General features: G+C 43.5%; 4 protein-coding genes across 5 annotated transcripts in view; 2 read left to right on the top strand and 2 right to left on the bottom strand.

Annotated features, from left to right (window-relative positions):
- The window catches only part of LOC127362650 (rhomboid-related protein 4), a 424,067-nt gene that overhangs the window by 229,821 nt on the left and 168,325 nt on the right, over positions 1 to 25,921 (bottom strand). The window lies entirely within an intron of this gene.
- Positions 5,618 to 9,103, bottom strand: polr1g (RNA polymerase I subunit G). Its single transcript, XM_051398649.1, has 3 exons — positions 8,747 to 9,103; positions 8,248 to 8,395; positions 5,618 to 7,054 (listed from the first exon to the last, which is right to left on the bottom strand). The coding sequence occupies exons 1-3, from the start codon at positions 8,829 to 8,831 to the stop codon at positions 6,259 to 6,261; spliced, it is 1,029 nt and encodes a 342-aa protein (XP_051254609.1). The 5' UTR covers positions 8,832 to 9,103; the 3' UTR covers positions 5,618 to 6,258.
- Positions 9,091 to 14,449, top strand: irf2bp1 (interferon regulatory factor 2 binding protein 1). Of its 2 annotated transcripts, none has more exons than XR_007884485.1 (3): positions 9,091 to 10,372; positions 10,673 to 11,130; positions 11,311 to 14,449. XR_007884485.1 is itself a non-coding variant. In XM_051398633.1 (3 exons), exons 1-2 carry the CDS (start codon positions 9,351 to 9,353, stop codon positions 10,983 to 10,985), a joined length of 1,335 nt encoding a protein of 444 aa, XP_051254593.1. In that variant the 5' UTR covers positions 9,091 to 9,350; the 3' UTR covers positions 10,986 to 11,026; positions 11,311 to 14,449. The 2 variants fall into 2 exon arrangements, 1 of the variants encoding a protein (XP_051254593.1); XM_051398633.1 differs by having other exon boundaries at positions 10,673 to 11,026.
- foxa3 (forkhead box A3) lies at positions 18,826 to 23,418 on the top strand. Its single transcript, XM_051398630.1, has 2 exons — positions 18,826 to 19,257; positions 20,576 to 23,418. Exons 1-2 carry the CDS (start codon positions 19,186 to 19,188, stop codon positions 21,905 to 21,907), a joined length of 1,404 nt encoding a protein of 467 aa, XP_051254590.1. The 5' UTR covers positions 18,826 to 19,185; the 3' UTR covers positions 21,908 to 23,418.

The raw sequence follows: 25,921 nt of genomic DNA on the forward strand, positions 1-25,921 counted from the left end.
CATGAACCTGGCTCACTGTCTGAGCTGAGCTTTGACCTCTTGACCCATCAGCTGCTACAGTGAGCAGTGACAGTGATGCATTCAAGGGGACAAACACTCAGTCTGGGTTGCTAAGATACAGTACGGCTGACCAGGTCTGAGTCCCTCCATGAACCTGAACAGTCAGAGCCTCCCTACTGCTGCTATTGTACTTCTTACCCACTGACGCAGTTAACAAATCAAGAAGATGTTTAACTTCTATTTTTTAAAAATGCAAAGACAGTTGTTTCTTGAGGCTGCTCATGTATAAGATCACAGTTGAACAATGATCATAGCAGGGGATTAGTCATAAGCTTCCCCTGCTAGAATCAACGTCACTGCACCTCTACGATATTGTTTTGTGTCCAGAATAATGATGGCGTTACAGATCCAATGGGGGGAAAATGGAGCATGTAATAATTCACTTAAAGGGAAACTTTGTCGTGTTGCCAGCACCCGGAGCATCCCACCCAAAGGTGGAGGACTTTTGCCTCTCTGGACCGACTGTCAGTGCAGGCGTGCATACAATAAATGAGGAAGTACAATCTGTACTCCCATCAACAGCCCTAGAGCCACAGACAGCATATATTGTGTTTTAAAGGTTCAGCATTATGATGTTTGCTAATATGTAAGATTAATGCCAGGTTTTCTCATTGCACATAAATAAAGCTTCCAGCCACAAAGGAGCATAATTGACAGTTCTGCCATTTATCACCATTCACTATATGTTTGCATGGATGTTTTCTTATATTTAATGATATCCCAAACCAAGGTCCAATCCCACTGCCCACCCACATCAATTTATAGACTTTAATGCACATTCCTGAAGTATTTGAGGGTTATAAATAGTAACAAATTAAAAGTAAATTAAACTCTTACCATTGTCTAAAACTAAGTTTTCTTACATCTTAATTAAAAGATTTAAAATGTTTTCATTTGATTAAGAGTGAAGGAACACTCCAATTAATTAAACCACTCACAGATATTTCTTTGCAGGTGTCACAAACTTATTCGTATTCCTCATTAAGCATTTCTATTTTAATTTAGCTCTTCCATCTTCTTACATTTAAGTATTTATGCTGCAGTCACACCAGAATAGGTTAAATTTACTTGCATACTACGGTGAAAAACAGGCGGAACAACTAACGCGGTCGAGGTTGCAGATACAAGCAGGTGAAGCTTTCTTAGTCAACCTCCTAACGTTACAATTCCACTTTATTGCTTGCCTGCATTCATGCTGCTTGTTTTCTTATTTCGCTACGCAGGTATACCACTAAGAACAGGCAACAATCAATAGCTCAAGAACTGGAGGTTAATTACAAGTTCAGTCTGCTAAACTTCTCCTATACCTCTTTTTATCCAAAACATATGCATGCATTCATTTCAAAAACAGAAAGTACAGTTGTTTTGAGGATCTTTTGCCTCTACAATTCATAATGTGACACATCAGCTGAGAGTCTGCTGACGTCTGCTTCCTCTTCACAGTGTTAAGTTTACCTTTTCGTTTACAGCCTTCACTTACCGAGCATCCACCACAGCTGCAGGTGTGACTTCTTGTGAAGTGATACTGCAGTGAAGTGCTGGAGGGGAGGAACTGGTTTGGGAAAGAGCCATAGTGATTCACCTTACATAATCAGACTGATATGATTTGATCCCCCTCCCCGGCTACAGCTGCACTCAGGGTCTAATTCATTGCATTTTTCAGACTGGTTAGGCAGACGCAGAGGGACTGAAACTGGGGTCACAATCACCCTTTACACCTTTGTTTATGTGAGGGAATTGGAATGAGCAGACTTGTGTTTTCCATCAACACGATTTCATACAAACAGGTGACAACATTCATACCTGCCGGCTGCACAGTACAGCTGCACTCCTGTGGACCAGATACATTTACGTGCCGCTTCAGCAGACATTGTTAAAGGACCAGTGTGTAGGATTTAGTGGCATCTAACCATGTAGTTGTAGAACGCAATTCCCTGGCTTCACTATCCCCTTCCAAGCACAGAGGAGCAACTGCGGTGGCTGTGAAATATGCAAATGGCCCTATCTAGTGGTTTGTAACTTCTGGGCTACTGTAGCAACATAGTGGTTCAACACGGTGGCCACCAGGGATGGCAACCTGTGGCGCCTGGAGTTATAAAAGGCTCATTCTAAGGTGACAAAAACACAACAATTATTATTTTCAGGTGATTATACACTAATAAAAACATACCTATGAATATTATATTTTCCATTTCTGCCAGTAGATTTTCCTGAATATTACACACTGGACCTTTAAGGAAGCTGAGACCACTCATTTACTCTACCTCCCACTCATACTTTTCCCAGCAGGTGTGAATTTGACCTACTGGTCTTGCTTCTTTACAAAGAACCCAATTATTTTTCCGTCCCTTGGAAACAAAGAAGGTGTAAATGACGAGGCAGTCAGAGCATCTGTGTGCAGCTAAGAGAGAGAAACACACCAAGAAGGGCAGCAATGGCTGTGAGAGCAGATATATTGAGGGAGATATAATTCTGTGACTTCGTCCTCTTGTGTATTTCAGATTAATTTTGGCTGATAGTAAACTCTAAATGTGACGGAAATGAGATGAGAATCTGTCGCATCCTCTTGACCACACTGCTGCGCACACACACACACACACACACACACACACACACACACACACAGAGCCAGACAACTGATGCAACCACAATGAAAGATTCAGAAAATGGCAGAAACTGCATAACAAGATGCATAAATGTTATTCTGCTACAGACCTGACGAACCAGCTCATGCTTTATTCAGTTCATAGTATTCTACAGGAGCAATAAATGAGGATTTCACTGCCTTTTTGCATAATGGCCATTATATAGTCCGCAGGGGCTGATAGGGTTGTTAATGAATTTCTGGTTTAAAAAAAGCACTTTCTGGTGTATTCTTCATTTCAGAAAGTGGTTTGGAAATGCAAAGTCAATTTCCACAGAGAGCGTCCTCTGTAAATATTCCAGCTGCAAAGCCTAAAGGAGACTTAAACCAAAAGACCATGCAATACTGTATTAGTCCTTCACTAGACCTTTTTGTTAATTGGCTCATTTCTATTGTGAAACTGCATTCGGAGCTGTGTTTTGTCAGTGCTGCAAGTATCTGTCTGAATGTGAAACTGAGTGCTGGTGTAGGACCGTGCAGCAACCACGACTGGCTTTTTACAGGCGGTATGATGCAAAACTCCAGTGAATTCACAAATTAAGGCGAGGTCATGTCTGTTAAAAAGCTTCAGCTCTCTTATCCAAAGGCTTTATGACTCCAGTTCACTACACCTACAGAGACGAGCGGTCTCCACAAAATGTATGAGTAACAGGTAAATACATATATATTAATTTAAAGGTAAGGGTATGGGTAAAAATTTATTTTATGTGGAAAAAAGACTGATTATTATTATCCATTTGTCTATCTATACTATTACACATCTGTTCAGCTTAGTTGAGCATATTGCCCGTTGTCTGAGCTTAAGGCAGTTTTAACTCAGTGTGTACACTATGTATTTGATTGTGGGTCAGGTTGGACCTGGAACAGATTTAGAGATACAGTAATAGTCGGTAATGGATCAAATCTGGAGCAGAGCTTTTCGGGTTCAAGAATGTCAAAACCCAAAATAAACCTCACTGCACTGAAATCAGTGGAAAACTTATAAGAATAAATGTTCCATTAAAGAGGTCAAATGTCTTAAAAGGACACATTTTGGGCAGGAATGTGAAGACACCTGCCAGACAAGCCTACTCGCACTCGCTTGTTGCCTCTCAGCTCCACCCTTTTGCCTAAATAAGAATTTTCTGGATCCAAGATGATCCATTCCAAGACCTAACACATGATTGGACCATTCAAACCTGTAGACCCCTGGGAATTCATATGGATCAATAGTTCAAAAAATGTGATACTTTTTAGTAATTCTTACTGGTTTAACATGAAGCAACTGGCACAGATACAATTTTTAAGGAAGGAAAATAAATGTCTAAAGGAAGTATGTTAAGAAGATTTAGCCAACAGAGTAAAAATCATTTTTCATTTCACTGACTTTAAGCAGCTGCACACACACACACTTTCAGTTACATAGACATACACACCCATGCACTCAAGCCTGCAGACTCTGGCTCTGAAGACGCTCACACACACATTCAACATACCTGTGAGGATACACAGAAACCTGGCATTAGATGCGACTCACAGGGAAACGCTTGATCCAGCATCTGACATCTGTGGCTCTGTGCTATAATGGCTGCCTGATAAACCGAAAAAATCTAGACATCATGATGGAAACCAAGTCCAATTCAGAGAGTAGAAAACTATTTCAAAAATTCTCGTTGGTATGTTAAGCTTTTATTTTTTTGTTAACTCTAACATGGTTTTGTTCACTCTGGGTCCAGCTGACCCCTTCGCAGCAGAAATACTGTGCACACATGAAGCTGGATCAATAAAGCCTTGCGGCATGTGCAGAGGGTTACTACAGATGGTGGGAGAGTGATAGCGCCAGAGGTGCCTGAGCTCATTAAGAAACAGGACCATACTCCGGTGCAGAGCAGGAAGAGGGGAGCAGTGGAGGGAGGGAGGGAGGGAGGGAGGAGGGGAGGATGCAGAGCCTGGACTAAGATTTTTCACCTGAGTGTCACTGAGAGCCGTGGTTCTCTGCCGTCACAAAATGGAAAAATTATAAATCCTTTCATTGTGTGTGTGTCTGGAGAGCAACAGCAGATCTGTGTTACATTAGTGAAAATAGATGATAGCATATAAATAATAAGAGGTTGTTGAGAGGCTGCAGGCTGCTGCTCCACACAGGAAACAGGCTGGACTGTGGCGCCATCTCCCTGTCACAACTGCTTATTTCTCTGTTGCATTTAATTGAAAGGAATTTCTGCTGGCAATGGATATGCAGAGATTTATAGACTTGGGATCAACCACTGTAGGTTCTTGATGCCAATATTTTGTGCCGACATGAAGCATTATTTAAATACGACTTTTAGCACGCCAACAGATTATAGCCATGAAGGGTTTCCTGCATAGTTTGAGTCATGGCAGAGTTGAAAAGCCACTGAAAAGATCATAAAGATCATCGTGAAACTCTGCACTGGACCTATTTAATGAAAGGCAAAAATACTTTAATGTGCAGAAAAAAGTGCACTTTCATCAGATTTCTCCGTTGCTGTGTGATTCCGTTGCATCAGAAGTGGTGATATGACCATCTGATATTTACAAGAAGACACATTTTGTCCTGAACAAGTCAGAAAGAAATATTTTACAATACAGTTTATTGGCAAATATACTACTCATATTGTTAATTCATGAAATAATTTAGTAACATTTAATGTCTCTCAAGAGAAAAGACTTTTGCCTTCCCCAGTGACATAACTTCCACCAAAAGCTTCCGATCATAAGAAAACTACTGCTTGTAAATTGTGCACTTTCTTATTGTTGCACAATTATAAAAGCCACAGTCTGACTTACAACACGAGTTCAAGTTTCATTCTTGCTGGATGAAATCACTGCTCTAACAAGGCAGGAGGGGAAAATGTTGTGCGGCACTGGAACACTTGCACGGACAGACTGCGGGACAAAAACACAAGCACGTTTTTTTATTTTCATTTCATTTCCTTTAATCACTGTTTGGAGTTTATTTTGTAACACGTGTTTCCTGCAGACAAATTATTTCCACAATACATGTGACTCACATCCTTAAAAGAAAAGCTAACCTTTACGTGACAATGAACCATTATTCTGTCTTCACATCACCTCTGGTTGTCCAAACCGGCTGCCAAACCCGTCACGTTACCAGGGCGGTTGTGTAAATATGTACACAAACACAGCAACAGAGTGTGAGCATAATCCCATAAAAACTACCACCAATTGACAGAAACCGACCGCACAAATTCCCCTTTCGTACACTCTTCTTCGTGTACCCTCCGATGGCTGCGGTCTCACACATTCTTTGTGTGTAAAACTGTCACTTTCTGAGCTCATAATGATAGGAACATGGGCCTTAAAGACATAAGTATAATTTGTTTCCCTGTTCAATTGATTCAGGATGTGTTTGTTGTTTTTTTTTCTCTGAATTCAATGTCCTGCCAAAGCAAGCATTGTATTATACAACCATCAATAAGCTGGGGTGAATTAGTAGTAAACTGGCTCTCAGATGGGTTCAGACATAAGGGTAAAAAACAAACAAAACAAAAACAGAAAACTAAACATCAAAAAAACAAAGTGACGTTAAGTCAGTCGTCATCAGTTTTGCTTTTCTTCTTCTTTTTCTTCTTTTTCCCAGAACCCTCCACTGCGTCGCCATACAAAGAGTCTGTTGGTTCACATTTCACCGTTACCTGTTCCACCTTCACGCTCACACTGGGCTCCACGCCCTCCTCCACCTCCTCTCGCTCTCTGTCCTTCTTTTTCTTCTTCTTCTTCCTCTTCTCTTCGGCCTCCTGGATGGGGACCTCCATCGCCACTCCGTCCTGACTTTCAGCTACACGCTCCACTTTGACTCTCACCACCTCCATCGACTCCTCCTCTCGCTCGGACTTTATTCGCTTTTCTTTCTTTTTCTTCTTCTTTTTCCTCCCTTCTTCCTCCTCTTCCCGCCACGTATCTTCCGCGAACCGTTTGACTACCAAGGGCCGGAGAGTTGCGGACGAGGGCCCGAAGGCGGCTCCATCCGTCTCACTCTCCGCCACGCAGGTCAGCGTGGGGGTCTTACTGCCGAAGGGGTGGAATCGCTGTTTTAGCCCTGGCGGTATGGAGGGGGCTGGAGTGGCGGGGATGACCTGAGGGGCCTGGTTGGCGCTGCTGTCTCCATAGCTCTCGCACACGTTTAGCAGGCCTGAGAAAGCGGGGCCCAAAACCACGTTCTCTGACGACTGCCTGTCACTGGTGAGCAGGTGGAGCTCTGAGGTACCGTGGGTGGACGCCAGGATGCTGTAGATCTGCTGCCCACTCCCAGTCTTGGCTCCGCCTGCAGCAACAGGGACCTTCAGGGCCTGGAGACCTGAGAGGGGCACCTTGACGCCACTGAAACTGGATGGAAGGAAGAGAGGTGGGGTTAGGCATTATTCACACGAAACAGAACGGGAAAGGTTTACACCCGATGTGATGAAGCTTGTCTCCAGCTGCACCACTGTCACTTTATGCTGAAGATGAAGGTTAAGCTTTGCTGAAGGGCACCTCGGCAGTGCCCAGGAGGTGGAACTGGCACCTCTTCAGCTACCACACTGCATACTGTTGTGCATGCTGGACTTGAAGTGGAGACCATCCAGTCCCCAAGGCAAGTCTCTACAGACTGAGCTGCTGTGGAGTCTCTTACATTGCCACACATATTACTGCAGAGACTGTTTATAGGGAAAGTGTGTAAGGTACCTCAACAGAAAGGTAAGAAAAAAACCAGGACAGATGACTGCCTGGTAGAAACAAGGCTTTTGTAACTTTTAGAAACAATAACATTCTGCCACTTTCAAACGTAAAGTTGAATTCATGAAGATAAGATAGACTTTTTGATCCCACACTGGAGATACAGATTCAAAGTACAGGTCTGATATCAATAATAATGTGTGTGTAAGACGTAAGACGGAGACATGATGCTGTTGCTGAGTTATAGAGTCTGACAGCTGCTGGGATGAAGGACCCGCGGTAGTGCTCCTTCCTCCTCTGAGGGTGCAGCAGTCTGTTACTGAAGGAGCTGCTCAGGGACGCCACAGTCAGAGGTGTTGTGCATGATTGACGTCAGCTTGGGTAACACCCTCCTCTCACCCAATCTCCTCTATGGAGTCTAGAGGGCAGTCCAGGACTGAACTAGCCCTCTTAGGCAGTCTGTTGAGTCTTTTTCTGTCCCTTTCTGTGCTTCCAGCTGCCCGACAGACTACTGCCACCAGAGTGTCATAAAATGAGTCCTGCACACACCAAAGGACGTCAGTCTCCTCAGCAGATGAAGACGACGTTGGCCCTTCTCGTAGAGGACAGTTTATCTCATCTCATCTAACCCTGGATGCTCTCCAGGGTAAGTTGTGGCGCTTTCCTGCCAAATTTACCATTATTCCCTCATTGTAACTCTCAGCCAGGGTTGTCTTTGACTCACTTTGATGTTAATCTTCGTTAGAACATCAAAATGAGTTTATTATTCAGCTTGAGAGATAATTTGGTGTTTAGTAGATTGAAGTGTACGCAGCGCTTTAGATTAAATGCGACAGAGACAAAAACAGACAGGTTGTACCCACCATTCTGGGTTAAAGCTGACAGGAGCTTTAATGAGCCATAACTCGTTGTTGTTGTTCTTCAGACTCTCTGTGAGAGTGCTGCTGCAGGGCTTATGGCAGAAAGACACAAAGTCAGCTGGACACTGGTACCTGGTGGTGGTCTGCTTATCTGTGGATGCAAACAGCACACCTTCATTATTTCATCAGTAAAATAACACAGAAATACACAGAACACCTAAAGAAGACGTGTGTGTCTTCACTTTCAGAGTATTTCCTAATCTGCCACATAGTTTAATGCTATCTTAAATACAGGACGACACAGAGACACACACAGTCACAGCTTAATGATGAGTCACTAACAGAGTGCTTACACACTTTTATTTAAACATATCTCAACTTTAAACACATGGCGGCAATTTAATTCGTTTTAATGAGTCAAAAAATACTACCACTGTATTTCTGCTCTAACTGAACGAACCATTAGCACATCAGCCAACCAACCATTGCGTGATAAACTTACCGGTTTCTTTCTGCTTTGCGGGTGACTTTGTAGCAGGACTGTCCGCTTCATCTTCGCTCGATGAAGACGATATGTTCCTCGGCATTTTTATGTTTAAAAAAACAACCACAAAAGAACTCAATTTAAAAGTTTCCTACCGCAAAACGCACACAGCTACGAGGAGCAGCACATGTGTTGACACCGAGTGAACTGTGACCTGTAGTTACTTCACTTCCGTGCCAGTTTTTTTTGGTTGTAGTTCCAAAAGCAGGCACGGCCGGAAGGTTTGCGTTGACTCCACCGGGGGGAGAAAACTCCAACACCCACAATGCACCTCGAAAGGTTACGTAACGCTCCAGCGTCCGTCTGGGGGAAGCAGTTGACAGCGGGCAAGAGCTAGGCCGAAGTGGGTAAACAAAAACAAAACATATGGAAAAAAAGAGCGACAACAACTGGAGCGTTGTATCTGAGTTTGTATCTGCAGGATGTGTGACGTTGTTCTAAAGTAGTCCGAGGCCCGCGAGAGGAGAAAGTCGTCAGCAAACAGAGGGCGTGCACCTGTCAGAGATAAATAGGTTAACGAGCTAACGTGTGCTAGCTGGTGGAAACCCCGCTCAGGTCAGCCATGTCGTCCCCCTCCTCTTCCTCCAGGCGCCAGTGGTGCTACCTGTGCGACCTGCCGAAGATGCCGTGGACTGTAGTGTGGGACTTCAGCGAGGTAGTGTGCCGTGGCTGTGTGAACTACGAGGGAGCTAATCAGATTGAGTTCCTGATAGCGAGCGCCCGACAGCTGAAACGGACCCACGGGATGCAGGACGGCAACGTCAGGTCACCTGGTCCTTCTCCGAACAAGCACGGCACATCTGGCAGAGGAGAGGCTGCGGCGGACGGAGGCAGGCCGCACACGGACCGCTTCGAGAGGGGAGGAAGAGGGGAAAGTACCGGCTCGGCTGTTCGCGTACCGCCCAACGGGTTGCACCGCGACGGGCAGCCGCCTCAAGAAGTGAACCGCCAGAGCCCGAGCGGCAGCCGGAGACCCATGCTCGGTGCTGCCATCCCGCCTAGTCTAGTAACTCAAAGTATTGCGGGGATTCCCCATGGGCTTCTTGCAGGCATGCCGGCGGGTCTGACCGCCAGGACAGCCCCCATGAGCAGCCCCATGATCTTCCCTGCGCCGGTGCTGGCCGAGATGAGCCGCAGACAGCTGGGGATAGGGATGGGGATAGCCCCCTTTATCACTCCGGAGCTGGAGCGAGAGCTTAGTTCGTCCCAGAACCAGCCCAAGACACAGACGCAGGTCCACACTGCTGTGGCTGGCAGCAGCGGCGGCAGCAAGACTACAGGCCTCCCGTCTTCGTCCTCTTCCATGGCTGGAGGCGTGAGCCAGACGAGCCCCAAGCCTGCCTCATCTCCAGCTAGGCAGCCACGCCCCCTAGCCGCGAGGTCCGGAGGGGAGCCCCTGGGATCCAGCACCTCCGCAGAGGCAGCCACCACTGCTGCAGCATTACCCCACAGTGGTGCCTCTGAGCTGGGGTCCGCGTCTGCCAGCAACAGCCACTCAGCTGGAAACACTCTGTCCTGCACCTTGTGTCACCAGAGGCTGGAGGACACACACTTTGTTCAGTGTCCATCAGTGCCAGGACACAGGTTTGTGTATTTCTTTTTTTTTTTGTCTTTTTAAACTGGAGTGTATAATCTGAAACTGAGCATTTTCTTGTTAAACCTTCACAAATGCAAAGAATTGTTTGTTTTTTGGGTTTTTAGTCCATCCAAATCAGTAATTTAAGCCAGTGTTTAAGGCTCTGGTAGCTTTCTATAGAGTAAAACATTTGTTAGTTACTTGAAAACCATTACTTGTGTAACCTTTTTTCTCTTTATTGGAGTAGTTATAATAGTTACGCCTTACCGTAAGTTGTAACCTGTCTTCTCTACCTCCACAAAACGTAGGTTCTGCTTCCCCTGCACCAGAGTGTACATCCAGAGCAGGCGGGGCGATGGAGAGGTGTACTGCCCCAGCGGAGAGCGCTGTGCGTTGGATAACTCTCCCAACAGTCCCCCTTGGGCCTTCATGCAGGGGGAAGTCTCCACCATACTGGGCAACCCTGGAGCAGGGGCTGCATCTTCTGCCGCCTCTGGAGCCGGGACCGGGCCCGGACCTGGAGCCGCGGGTGCGTCCGCATCCGGGGCCGGGGGTGGACCCGCCAGTGGAGCCGGAGCTGGAGGTGGAGATGTCACCGTCAAGAAAGAGAGAGAGACGTGATGGTGATTTTCAATGGAAACCAGGACCCAACACAGCAACAGGCAGGTCCACAGACAGAGACTAGCACCTGTAGTCTGAAGTCTGGCAACAGTTTGCATTGTGAGACTATTTTACAGGAAAGCTCCTTAGTTTACTCTGTCTACAGGTAATGCAGTTGCTGTACTTTACTCTCCTTTTCAGGCTCTGAACGTGGGTGTCGTGGGTGGGTGGCAGTCAGAGTATTATACAATGAACTGTAGATTTGTCTTACAGCTTTTGATACGGTGGGAGGTTTACTCTCGTTTAAGTTCCTGTTGTTTATTTGTTTGCTTTTTTGTCTCCCCAGAGTTGTATCACACACCAGAGGGAGATGTGTGCACTGGACCGCTGAGAGATCCAGAAGAGACGCAACACAGCGACACACAGTTCAGCTCCATTGCACAGGTCTTAACTCCACCTGCTCACACCACCAAATACTATCTGCATCATCAGACCTCGCCAGATACCTGACTAAAGTGGCAAAGACTACCATCACATACTGTAATTATTGTTCTAGTTTCTTTTTTTTTTTTTTTTTAAAGCCAAGTTTGACTCTTTAAAACTTAAGTACTACATTTCTGATGTACCGAGAATGTGAAAATTAAATGTCATTGATCGCATTAAATTTCCCCCGTGCATCCTGTGCATTTCAAGCTCAATCTCGCCAAATCTCGACAACAATCTCGGTGAAATAACGCCACAACTTTCCCAAGACAGCGACTGACGTAACCGAGCATTAATATTAAAACGTCCCTCACCGTGTACTGCTGGAATCAGACAACCAGGACCAATCAACAGCTGAACACTGGCTGCTTTTTGTGGAGGTAGTAGTTGTCGGGCCAGTTGAAACAACTGTGTGTATGTAGTCACGCCTGCGTTAGTACTGCCAGCGAGCTACTGTTAGCAGCTGGAAATAAATGGGCTGAAGAAACACAGATTACACCAGTTTTCAACAAGATTTTCTACACACAAAAAAAACTTGAACCACCATTACAATCATTTCAAAGATGCCATAGTCCCTTACAAAGTATTCACAGAAACAAACAGTGCCAACAGGACCACTGAAATGTCAGTATTTCTCAATATGGCCATCAATGTATTAATATATAATTGGCATTGGTTTTATTTTATTTACTTGTCATCAGACCTAACACAGGTATGTCTATTGTTTCAAAGTACCCTTCCTAAACTCCCAGAAAGTAGCCATGGCCCAGTGTTTGTTGTAACGGTACACTCAATATTGTGTTTGCACAGGGAAAGCACAAAAGCTTGCTTCGACAAATCCAACGCAAATGTTGAAATAGTAAAAGAGTAACCACGGTTGCTTCGTCGCCACTGTCCCTCGGTGATGAGCGGCTGGCCGGCAGTGTGCAGCAGTGGGTCAGATATCAGACTGCTCACAGACACATACAGGCTGTTCTCAGTCCGAACCAGTTGGAACTTGACTGTCTCGGGGAAAAAATGCCATTTTCTCTGCCAATGATTGGTCTAAATGAAATATTTGTGCTTCTACGAACACAATTTACAACAACTGACATGAAATAGATGTTATGATAACAAAGTGTACCTTAAATTTGAAATACAGATGAATTGTTTTTATTGTTTCGTGACTGAATCCGTGTCCCGGCGCAGATTCTTTTTTTAATTTTATTTTTTTAAACAAATGGGAAAAAAATTCTCCAGTGAAACACGTGAACGTGCAAACCGACATGAGATGTGGACAGAATGCCAGTCGTGACATTTCTCTGTGTGTTTTGTTTTTTCCGTCAGCTTTAAATAAAGTTGACTTTGACTCAGAGAAAGGAGAATGTTTTGCTGTGTACAAACAACCAGTTATCTGTCTGTCCTCGACCAGCCACAGAGACCCTGTGTTTGGCTGTATTTAAATGTTGCTTTCATACAAGATCCAGCCCAGCCTACGCTTTACCCCGAATGTATATGAAAAGATATCTATTGATAGGCCTAGGACTATATTTTATACTAGAATGTTAAATGTTATATACTCTATAGATCTCTAATAGTATGTATGTGCAATCCTTCGTCATAGTATATGCAACAGTTTGGACTATGTAATTATCATTTCTCAAACCTTTTTTTGTTTATTAAAGTGAGAATCCACCTGAAAGCAGAAGAGTTGGACTGTAATCCTGAAAGGTTTAATATCGTTTATGAATGAATTTCTCCCAGAACTAAGAGATAAGACAACCCTCGTATCACGTGACACTTTTATGGAATGGATATTGTATTTATAAGCTTATTTTCAGGTTTGATATCTTCAGCGTTGCAATGAAATTATTCTTATCTTGATTTTAAAAAAGCTCACAGTCTGTTGAGTCATTGGAACAAATGTGGATCACCATACAAACTGTCCATCTAATGCAGTTCACACTTTATTTGCCAGTCACATAAAAATGTGCAGGGATTTCATGTTCTGAAATTGAACAGTCCAACATTAGAAATGTGTTTTTCTGGTGGATTCTCTCTTTATGTGCAGGATGTACTTGTGAGTACAGACGCACAGACAAACCAAAGGTCATTTTATGCCCAAACTGATGTTTCTGGATGTAAATGTTTTATGGAGGGAAAAAAATCTATATATTGCTATATTTCTTGGCCAGGTCTTAACAGGTTATCTTCAGCGAGCCGTTACAGTTTACAGGCCCTTACGGTCTACTGTACCTATGGATTGGTACATAGAAAAGTCTATAGTATTCAGCAAATACTCCGGCTGTGTTCACACTGCAAGTGGCCCAAATTTGGTGTATGTCTGTGACTCAAATCAGTTTTTTTCCTGACAATGTGAACAGCACAAATCACATTTAAATTCTGATATCGGCCGCTCTCATACGTGGTCCAAATCAGTCCGATTCAACCTGACCTGTTCACACTGGAATCTGTAACGGGCCACATTTTAAAAATAATGTGAACAGGCAAACAAAAACAGTCCGATCCGACCAATGAATCAGAACTGAGCGCTAAGGCTTGCAGTGTGAACTCAGCTTTATATGGGCCTTCCGTGTATACTGAGATAGTTTCCCACAGATCAGGTCTGTTGTAGAGAAATATCCTTGAAGAAGTGGAATTTAAGTTTAATATGCACTGATACATCATGCAATCCCTTGTTAAGTGCCTTTTTGAAATGTTTACCGTCTGTCCGTGTGTCTGGGAACCTCAGGGGAAGTAGGAGTGCAATGACTTTTTTATTGTCCAGTCAATTATTAACCTGAATCTCTCTCCCTTCAATCGCCCATCAGACGGCTTTTGCTTTTATCCGAAGCCTTTGTAAAGTCGCCTGGCCATTAATTGTTTGAATATGGTCTCTCCTCTCAGCTCTCTCTCTCTATATATATTTGTTCTTTTCATTCATGTGTCATTTTTAGATCCGTCGGTTTTATCGCAGCTTCATGTACAAAATAGAAACCAGGAATAAATGGGATGGAAACTTAGCATACTTGTGTTTGTTTCTTGACTTTTATCACCGAGATGTAAATGCTAAAACCTTTTTTTGCTGAAGTGTTTTTCTAGTCCTGTACGGTCACCGGAGTTAACAGCACACTGGTTGGCATCATGGCTACAGGGACAGCAGCTGGTACCACAGGACGTTTTATTGCCACACAAATTCCTGACTGTTTTTATACCAAAAATAAAACACAATCAAGTCAAATTTACCAAAAATATAATCGCAAATGTACTTTTCTAGTCTGCCGACCACTCAGAGTGCTTTACAACACATTCACCCATTCACACACTGATGACAGAGCTTCCTAATCACAGATACCGCTCACACACACACACTGACAGCACATCTGTCTGGAGGAATTTGGGGAGTTTAGTATCTTGCCTTCGGTTGGACTGGGACCAAATAATTTAATAAAGAATAATTAAGCCGTTAAATTAATACATAATTAAAAGTCTGAACATTTTTCCGTGGCTGTTTATAAATGTTTTTTGGGCATGTCCAAACTTCTGGCTTGTTTTTCCTGCAGCTGAACAACAGGAAACTATTTAAAGTGAAAGAATTCACTAACCTCAAACATATCCTAATAAAGTGATTAACACATAATTCTTACATCCATCCAAAGCTTCATGGGGTGGGGGGGTCGCAAGGCCTTTTTGATTTTAAGGGGTGTAAGAAAACATTAAAACTTTAAGAGTACACACAGTATAGCACATACATTCCCAGAACCTCCACTCTCTGCTTAACAGCCTCGTCCAGCAGTAGAAAAATATGCAGTTTAAATAACCAAAGAACTAATAGAACAGTGGCCAAGTGTCAGGGAGAAGAAACTGAATTTGACCCCCAAAAAAGTATGTTTGACAGAGGACTGTATAAGAATTCCAAAAAATATCAGAAAAATTCACGTTTGATGCAACATTCACAGGAAATAATCTTTTAAAAATGCTCAAAATTCATTTCATTGCTCATTTTACACCAACGTCCTGTAGTTATTATGTTCACTATTTGGGTTCATTGTACAGTTCAGTATAATATGAAACATCCATATGTAAAAGGGTCCCCTGTGGACAAATACTGCATTAATTCACATCTGAAACTGAGTTGATGTGTGCCGTTAACCGTCAGCTGACTGCAGGTGAGCAGCTCTGAGCTTTAGGCCTGTGGGTCAGACAGCAGCTCCACCGTGTGAAGTTAACATCCACATACATTCAACCTGGTTTAAAAGAAATGAACAATTCAGGCTTGTGCTGTGAGAGCGCTCGGTGTCTGTGAGAGGGACTTCCAGGTTAATTCAGTGCTGACTGACTCTGAAGAACCAAACAAATCTTTAATAGAAACTCTTTTCTAAAAGGCTTTTTCTGTTTTGTGACCACAAGATGGCGCCCTTGATCTCAGTCTGACTGACAGAGCTGAAGCTGCTTGTACAGGAGATCGTCCTTCATCAGAGGGAGGATGATATCACGGCCTGTAGAGCCTGATTAGGCATTGAGAGCCCTTAAAGCTGAGTCCAAACAGACGGAACTTGTAGTTCTTAAACACAGTTACTGCGGGAGGAATCCACTGTTCCCCAACTCAAACAAACCGGTGCAGGCAGTTTGGAACCGGTTGATGAACTCTCCATGATTAATCAGCTCTTTTTTATTATGAAGAAAAAGAGACGGGGGGGGGTCCTGCTCCTGGTAGACCGATCTGTCGTTTCCTCCATTAGTGTCAGCTCATTACAGCCATTGTTAAACCAATTACAGAGGTGTTAATGGACGGTGGAGGCCTATTGGAATGAGAAACGGCCCGCAGAGAGAGGATATGGCTAAATGTGTGTTGGGGGGTTAAAAAAAAAAAAAAAAAGGGACCTTAAAGGAACATTACACCAATCAAAGATGTTTATTAAGAGGTAGGCTGGAAGCTTCATGCGCCATGGCCAAAATACAGAGCTGCTCCATCAGTCCATGACCCACAGCCTTCAGCTCACAGTGTGTGTGGCTATAAGAGATACACAGCACAAAAACAGCTTCACCACATTTGTTTTCTAATTAATTAGAAATCAGATGGTAAGTGTGTGGTTTCTCTTCCCAGAGCAACGTGAAGGTGGCGCTGTGCTGGAACTTCAGGATATCAGATTCTGCTAAATTAGATCTAAAAAGTAACTGATGAGACAAAAAATAGCACAAAAGAATCACTTCTTAATGTAATCTGTGAACAAGTGAGGTGTCTTTTTATTCATCCTGTTTCTTTTATCCGTGGAGCTGAGGCATTCAGGAGCAGTTTTGTGTTGTGTCATGTTTCTGATGTGAGACTGGATAAAGAAGTTCCACCAGGATATGATGAATATAATGCACTGGAGGAGATACAGTACCTCTACCTGTGTGTGCTTCCTCTTCGAGCTTTAACATTATAACATTAACTTATCACATTAAACCAAAAGCTTGTTCCTTTTGTGGAAACTGACCCAAGCGCTGTCCTGTTATTATTTATTATGATCGGAAGCTGCGCTCTGAGTTCACCAACCTTTCACTATATCTCCGTCCAGATGAGGAAGAAGAAAAAAAGCTCATCTCTTTCAGGCTTAATTACATCATTACAGACACTGAGGTGTTAGATCATTCCACGTGTTAATCGACCTCACAGCGTTTTGCAAACAGGCGATAATCGCAGAGTCTTTACAGGTGATGGCCTGTAGAGAGTCTGATTGACAATATACACACACACACACACACTCACAGATACATTTATACATATATACATATACTGTCACACAGCTGCAGCTGGAATGTGAGGATGGGGAGAAAACATGCTGACTGGCGGTTAAATTGCTGGTAAAAATGAAGAAAAACCTTCATGTGATTGATTATTAAAGGTAAAATATCAATCAAAACAAATCCAATCATGTATCGTGAAGGTAACACAGCCATCAGGTGGATGTTAGAGATCACACACGTTCGAGTTTCCCCCCAAAATCTTCCCAGAAACATCAAATGTAAGCCGGCTGAATCAGGTCTTTTAAACTTCTTCATATTTCCTGCGCCTCTCGCTGTCTGATACACCTTCCTGTTATTTCTTATTTCCTCGGGATCTTTTTTTTCTCACAGTCTAATCCCGTCGACCTCCCGCCTGCGCATCAATTACATCTCCATTGACTGGCCATTAGGCAGAGGCATTGACATTCACGGGCCTCCGTCTGCACCGAGGCCGATGTGTATTCCACGACACAGGAGTCCGGCCTTATGCATTACACCAGGATTACATTATTTATTGTATTTCTCTGTGGCGTCGGGCCGCGAATGCCTCTTTAGAGAAAAAGAAGAAGTTCTCAGGGAAGCTGCGGGTCTCTCTCATTCACCCGGGCCAAATTTACGCACAGATTGCGCACAAGAACGTCCAGTAAATTTTATGTGAGCCAATATATATATATGTATATGTTGGTAACTTTAGGTTTTTATAGACTATTGACCCTATTTTACCTGATGACTTGATGTTGCATTAACATGCAGCAAAGGTATTTTTCTACACGTCTGGGAACTGAGGGTGATGGGTGTGCTGCTTTCTGATTAGGATCTCTTATGATCTGATAGCCTTCTTTTGATAGTCAAATATTTTCCTGATAGTCAGATTTTTTTTCATGTCTATCGGGAACATATTTGACTATCACAACCCAGAATCTGAAACAAGTATTGGCGGCTACTACAACTAAACCCCCAAAGAATGTGTTAAAATGTTCATAGCCCCAAGAAGTGATAGCCGAGAGAATTAACGACTTTAACGCCCCTCGCCACACACACACACACACACACACACACACACACACACACACACACGCACGCACAAAACTGCCACCCCATCCCAGTAAAGGTAGTTCAATATCTAGTGTTTTTTTGCAAATTAAAATAAATATTCTGTTGATCATGTGGTAAAATTTCACTTTTTTAGAACTTATTTCAATTTCATTTCCAAAGCCTGCAGAAAAAAGAGATTATTCAAGAAAAAGGTAATCTGAACGTTTTGGGTAGAAAGTGAAGCTTCACGGTTGCATTTTGGGGGAATTCTTTCATCTATTTATGGAGCAAACGCATTCTTTTGTAACCTGTTTGATAATTAACTTTTGTCCATACTAACACCTCACCCATATGAACTTCGCTGCTCTATTTAAAAAAATTAAAAAAAAAAAAAATCCACTCAGCTCTGTCACAGGAGGATAATGGGACAGTCTTTCGTCCGGGTGGCCCCGGTGTAGCCGCAGGCCAATATACAGCACGCCAGGGGGCCACATCGGCCTTTTTGCGGGGCCCTTCCTGGATCCTAACACGGTATTCAAATGTCAGGAGCGGGGCGGGTCCCACCGGCACCTTATAAGAGGAGGACGTCCAGGTTCTTTACTGTATTTGCGCTCTGCACGTCCGCCTGTCGCACACTGCGTCCCGGACACATTCAAAGAAAAACGGGCCAGAGGAAGAAGTCAACATCTGCTGAGCCATAACAAGATTAAGGTTATGAAACAATGGATGACTGACAAATAAGAAATATTGACTTTACTATTCCCAGGAGCAGAGCGTCGCGTCACTCTTTGACTTTCTTGGCAAAAGGGAGGAAACTTTCTTCTGCTTGGATTTTTTTTTCCCCGAAAGTTTTCAACTTTGTGAAGGATTTTATATTTATTTTTGATATATATATATATATTTTTTAAAATCCTGTCATAGATAAGTCTTTCTCCTCCAAAGACTTGTGTTGGGGATGTTGAGTTCTGTGAAGATGGAAGCCCATGATCTACCAGAGTGGAATACTTTCTACAGCGAGGCCAGTGAGGTAAAGACAAAATCACACAGCAAAAGAACGAATTTATCTCTCTGTTTTTATTTCCTCCAGTTGTAAACTACAGGATAAGTCTAAGTTTATTTATTTATTTATTGTTTGGAAGAGAACTACAGCAGACACATTTTAATTTGCGCACATTTTCAGCAGAGGTCTGAAACACAGCTGTAATCCTGTGATAAATTATAAACCAATGCTATAAAAATGTAACATTAAAACCATCCGAATGGAAGTAAATGTAAATGGAGTAAAATAAGATTTAAAATAACTTATGAGTAAGTAAGTAACACAGAGTATCAAGACTCCGTTTTCTTTAACAAGAATATAAGAAACACCATCAGGAGACAAAAATAATCAATATGTTATTCTTCTATAAAATATAAGCATTGTACAAATATGACTTATAAACAAAAAAGAAAAAAAGTAAAGCCACTAAGTTATTACATCGATTTAACATTAAATTAATTGGATCACTGATACTTGTAGTTTAACATAAATATAATAATAAATATTCTGCTTTAAAACTTTCTCACTAAATGAATATTGAAAGTTATTTGCGCATCAATGGAGGACTTCTTCTTTTGTGGCCCCGCAGCCGCTCAAGTGTTTGTGACAATTCAGGTGTAAATGCAACAAGACTTTTCCTCACTAATTCAATTAGAGTTAATTCCATCAGCAGCTTCAGTTCTCACCTCGCCCCGACCTGATGAAATTACCCAGAAGAAAGAGTCTGATAATATTTAACCACTGACCAGTAAAAGGATCGAGACTCCTTCTGTCCCGCGTGGATTTAGTTTTTTTCCGCTTATGAAATATTTTTTATTTCCCGTCAAAGGCCTTTTGAGATTTCACAAAAAAATACGTTTAACACAGAATTGTTCATCTTTGACAAACACGAGAAAAATTCCTCCAGTTGAGCTTAAATAGTGAACATTTGGTTTACTTGTTTTTTCCACGGAAGCAGTGGAGGAGGCCGTCTGAACTGAGAGGCACCATGACGCGCTTTTTACGCATTTTCAGGTTAACATCGCTGTGTGAAATCCATGTCCTCTCTGCGCGCACTGAGAGCTCATTGTGCATTGATAAGGAGACACTTTTTAAATGGAGTCAAACTACTTCACTCTCACATTTTAACATCTATTTGAGTGCAGTCATTTGAATTAATATCAATTAAAAAACACAAAACTATTTCTGTTACTTGTTTTCTAAATATTAAGAATAATTTACACTAATAACTAATTCATATTTCCTCTGCCACTGCACTGTTTTCTTGTGAATAACCAGATGTTGTTGTGTTCCTCTTTGCCTTCAGATGTATTCCTCTCCCAGCACCATGAACTCTGGTCTGGGCTCCATGGGCTCCATGGGCACCATCAACAGCTACATCAACTTGAACCCGGCCACCGCCTCCCCTGCAGGCATGAACATGGCATACCCAAGTTCCAGTCTCAGCGGTTCCCCGCTAACTTCCATGGGCTCAGCGCCCGGCCACATGTCCCTCTCCCCGGTGGCCTCGTCCCTCAGCTCAGGTCCTTTGACCCAGCTGGGCCCTGCTGCTCCGGGCTCCCTGGGCACCTTGTCCCACTACCAGAACATGGGCCAGTCAATGAGCCAACTGGGGTACTCCTCCCCTGCCACCCTGAGCCGGGCCGGGCCCAAGGAGATTCCCCCAAAGCCCTACCGACGTTCCCTGACCCACGCCAAGCCACCATATTCCTACATCTCCCTCATTACTATGGCGATCCAGCAGAGCGGCAGCAAGATGCTCACCCTGAACGAGATCTACCAGTGGATCATGGACCTGTTCCCCTACTACCGCGAGAACCAGCAGCGCTGGCAGAACTCTATCCGTCACTCACTCTCCTTCAACGACTGCTTTGTGAAGGTGGCTCGCTCGCCGGACAAGCCGGGCAAAGGCTCTTACTGGACTCTGCACCCCCAGTCAGGCAACATGTTTGAGAACGGCTGCTACCTGAGGCGCCAGAAACGCTTCAAGATCGAGGACAAGATGGCGAAGAAAGCAGGGAAGAGCCATGAGGGCTCAGGGAAAGGAGGCCACGGTGGAGATCACCTGGAGGATCACAGCCCCACAGGAGGATCAGAGGGCGCCGACTCCGCCCACTCAGACAACTCCCACCCAGGCTCCTCAGATGACCAGCCACATCCACGAAACTCCCTGGTTCCACTAGACTGCCCTCCACTGTCCTCCTCACACCTCCACAGCCCACCTGTCTCCCTGCCGCCCTCTTCCTCCTCCTCGTCCTCCATCCCTCCATCCTCCCTGTCCCTCTCAGCCACCTCCTCTTCCTCCTCCAACCCTCTCCTCCACTCCCAGTCTTTGGTAGGTAGCGGCCATCTCCTGCCCAGCGCCATGCAGCACCACATGGACCTACAGAACGATGCCCTCAAGTCCCTGGACCCCCACTACAACTTCAACCATCCCTTCTCCATCACCAACCTCATGTCCAACGAGCAGAAGATGGACCTCAAGTCCTACCAGGACCAGGTGATGGCCTACAACAGCTACACCGGCGGCTCTCCTGTGGGAGCCAAGCAGATCTACGACAGCCAAGGGCCAGCCGCCATGGACTCAGGCGCTTACTACCAAACTCTGTACAGCCGCTCGGTGCTCAACGCCTCCTAATATGGACACTCACCCCCCCACACACACACACAAACACACCTGTCTGTAGAGGTGAGCCAAGATGGAGACTTGTCTTTCTCTCTGCCTTTTCTAAAATGGACACCCAAGCTCTCTTTATCTTCCTCTTTCTTTCTCTCCCCCTCTCTGGCTCACATCCAGTGGCCTTGGAAGAGACTCACATCTAAAATGGCTGCCGTGTTTGAGGGGCAAAATAATTTTTTTTTTCTTTTACCAACTCTGATGAACATGGAGACCGGTTGGTTACATGGAGGACAGAAAAGTGAAGCTAGATGAAAAGAAGTCTTAACTAATGATGAAGACATTTGACTCGTACGTGTGTAAGTCAATACAGAAGTCAGATGTTGTCGCAGGACCACTGCACGTGGTGAAATTGGCTCTGTACAAAATGTAAATAGAGGTAATGTGGGGGGAAAAGGATATTTGCATTTATTTATGAAGGGAATAAATTTTAATATATCTTGTATAGCGCTCTGTTGACCAGTTACAACCCCAATGTGAGTTTTTTTTATCCAAAGTTGGAGAGAAGGAGGCAAGTTTCAGGTTACTGCGTCAGGCAGGTGTTACTGCAGCCGGAGACAGTTTTTTTGTGTGTGTTACAGCATTTCACACTACGTTCCGTCATTTCTGTCAGATCAGGCATCCGTCAATGTAAATGTAGCTCATGAAGTCTGAACTTTCAAAAAAAATGGTTTGTTATTTTGGTTGTTATGAAGAAAAAAAAAAAAGCCATTATGTTCTTGCTGGAGCGCAGAGGAGACAGAAATATAAAAAATCTTCTGCTGCCACCAGAAGGAACGAGGCAAAGTAACTGTGGTAAAAACGAAAAAAAACCATGTCATGTTTATATTTTTCATTTCCCACAATCATTTTCCTGTTGTTACCTACAAGAGCATTAAAACCAAATGCTTCTCGACAGACTGTAACATTTTGAATAGCAGATAGCTGGTGAGGTGCATGGGGGAATTCAGTCAGTTACTGAACAGTGGAGGGGAGGAGAGATGCACTATGGGAGGATTTACATACAGTACTTTGCACTATGGAGCTCCCACTGGCCAGGTGGGCTGATAGTGTGTGTGTTTGTGTGTGTTACAACAATACTTCAGGACACCCCCTTACACTGTCAATGCATCGGCTCAATGGGATCAGTGTAACAATGTCAGGGGGTGTTAAATAACCCTCGCTGTCCAAAAAGTGCCTTCTCTTCAAACGACTGCTGATCTGATAAGTGATCAATGTATCGACGATCTATTGAAGGATTATTCTGATAAAGGGGACGCAGAAGTTTCAGGTCACATGATGTCCTTTGTGGAGCATATTTTAGTTTCAGAGAGAAATGTCTTTTATTTAAGCTATGTTGCTTTTCAAACTTTGAAAGTGTGCTGATATAATATATTGTTTTTTTTTTGTTGTTGTTTCTGTTGGTTTAAATATGATTAAAATGATTCATGTTTCATTTTTCTTATTAAAAAGGCAAAAAATGTGGGCAGAAATGGTGTATTGTTTTTTCTTTTCCATCAATGGTAACGCAGGAAGTGTTCGATGTCAAACACTGACAGCTGTTCCACCTTGCATTGCATTCACTGGTAAAATCTGTTCATTTACAGAGATGCCTTGCTTTTTTCACAAGCAAATTTCTCAGAATCATAAGAAGAGACCACCTCATTCAGAATTACATGTGTAAAAATTACTTATGGCTTTACAAATATTAAAATCAGAATGATGTTATGCAACTGGCTTTTATTCTATTTGGAAAAATCTCACTAAGTGGAAGGTTCAGTAGTTTTTAGTAGCATTTCTAAATACAGCAAATTATTCTTCACAAATAAAGTCAGTAAATGCTAAAAAAAAAAAAAAGAAAAAAAGCAGGCCAATACTGTGTAAGTTTCCAGATCAGCAGCATTGCCGACAGGAGCTCGATGACTCGTCCTGGTCAATCAATCAATCATGACTCTTTTTTCACCTGGCTGGCGAGGCTGTGCGGCAGGAATAGCAGCGTCTTGTTGAAACAGCTCCTGACCAAATGACTGTGGTGTGTGACATGTCGGACTGGTAGACTAAACACGGCTGGATCACACTGAGAGCCTCAAAGCAGACCTCTGCGCAGGCCATCGACCCGGGCGGCACACACACAGCGAGACCAGGACCACTCCAAAAACGCCTGGCCTGCCTCTGACCCTGCACTAGAAAAACTATCAGCAACAAAACAAAACAAAAACAGAGAGAAAGCAGAAGCAGAATATTTTGCTCTTTAATCTTTACTGTCTCTGCTCAGCCACAGCAGCTCTCCCTCTGGCCAATCAGTGTACTCTAAATGTCTAACACTTCCTGTACACTTCAGAGAAATTCAAACAGCAGCTGAAGAACAGAAACCTGTTGAATTACTTATGCACAATATGAAGTGAAAAATTATTGATTAATTACATAAAAATGTTGCAAATTTTGACTTTAAAGATGATAAAAAATGCTAAATGCGGATGGTTCCTTCTCTTTACATCTGCAGGAAAATAAAATAGTTTATTTATGGATCTCGGTTTCTGCAGCAGCCGCCCTTCCCTGGCCCTCTGCTCCCCTGCCCTGTCACCAGGCCTCCCGTCTACCTGTCTGCCTGTCTGTCTGCATGACTGTCTGTCTGTCCGCTGGTAGTTGCTCAACCCTGTGTTGTCGGAGTCACGTATTTGTCGCTGCCTTTTCTTTTCTGTCACGTCAAGCCTCGAGGCCTCAAAACTGTACACTGCAGCAGAACGCAAACGCACGCACATACACTACATACGTTACATACACTAACTATATATTAGCCTCACTGTTTAACTTCAGTTTGGATCAATGAAGCTAAAGAACACATAATGGTACCTGTTGCTGCAGTAACACGAGCAATAACCTTTTTATGATACAACATCAATACATGGGCCTCTAGAAGAGCCTAATATATACACACACACACACACACACACACACACACCTTTCCTTAAAGAAATGGTTACTGGTCCGAGTGGAAATCTAAGGCAGTTCGTCACCTTGCATACACAATAGTCCCTTTAGAGCAGTTGGCCTGATAAGATAGGCGAGCACCCGCCTGATATGGTCTCCACAGCTACAAAGTCACACACACATGCACGCACACACACGCACGCACACACACGTACATACCAGGCTGCTCCAGGTATGACTAACCTGGCCGACTCTAAAATGTCACTCTGATACGTCCCCTCGCAGTAATCAGGTGACCACGCTGATAGTGGTCACATTCAGTCCAGGCTTCTCATGAAGGAAAACAGATTAGAGTCTATCCACAGATAACATACTGTGGCTTGAGGTTTTGAAGGAGCAACAATGAAGCAGTTAGAGTTGAACAATTTCAGCAACAAAGGGAGAAAAAATACTTAAAGTGTGACCCTTACATTTGTAACCTTTCGGTTGTAATCTGTAACCCTCAGCTGACCCAGTTTCCAAACGCGAGACTCTTAGAAAATAGATACCAACTGCTGATAACAGTCTGGATGTCACAATAAATTAATCTCCTCTCACAAATGGCCATAAGAACCTCAGCTGAAGATACCATATTGTTTAAAGTTTCTGGGATTTGCGTCTTATCCACACATTGTTGGGTGCAGGAATCGCTCGTGTTTTTCATGAATCTAAAGACTTAAATCTTAAAATCAATATGTTGTCACAGATGTAACACAGTCTATGTCCGTATGGGAAGGAAAAGTGCAGACAAGGCTTTGGGAAAAACACATACATGAAGTCAGTCTAAAGTAAATCGTAAACTGTGGTCTATTGTATGCTGATCTACTGTGATCTTCATATGAAACTGTACAGTAAAATAGTAATACATGGAGATAAGCATGTGAATAACTCCAATGTGCACGCTATTTTGGCCACAACTGCATCCTCACTGCATCTAGATACATGAAACACACACTGTTTTAGATTTGCTGCAGACTCTGCGCCATAAGAAGACCAGATAGTCCAGGAAAGAGTGTGCTGGAGGTC

Source organism: Dicentrarchus labrax, unplaced genomic scaffold (genome assembly GCF_905237075.1).
Source record: "Dicentrarchus labrax unplaced genomic scaffold, dlabrax2021, whole genome shotgun sequence".
NCBI classification, from domain to species: Eukaryota; Metazoa; Chordata; class Actinopteri; family Moronidae; genus Dicentrarchus; species Dicentrarchus labrax.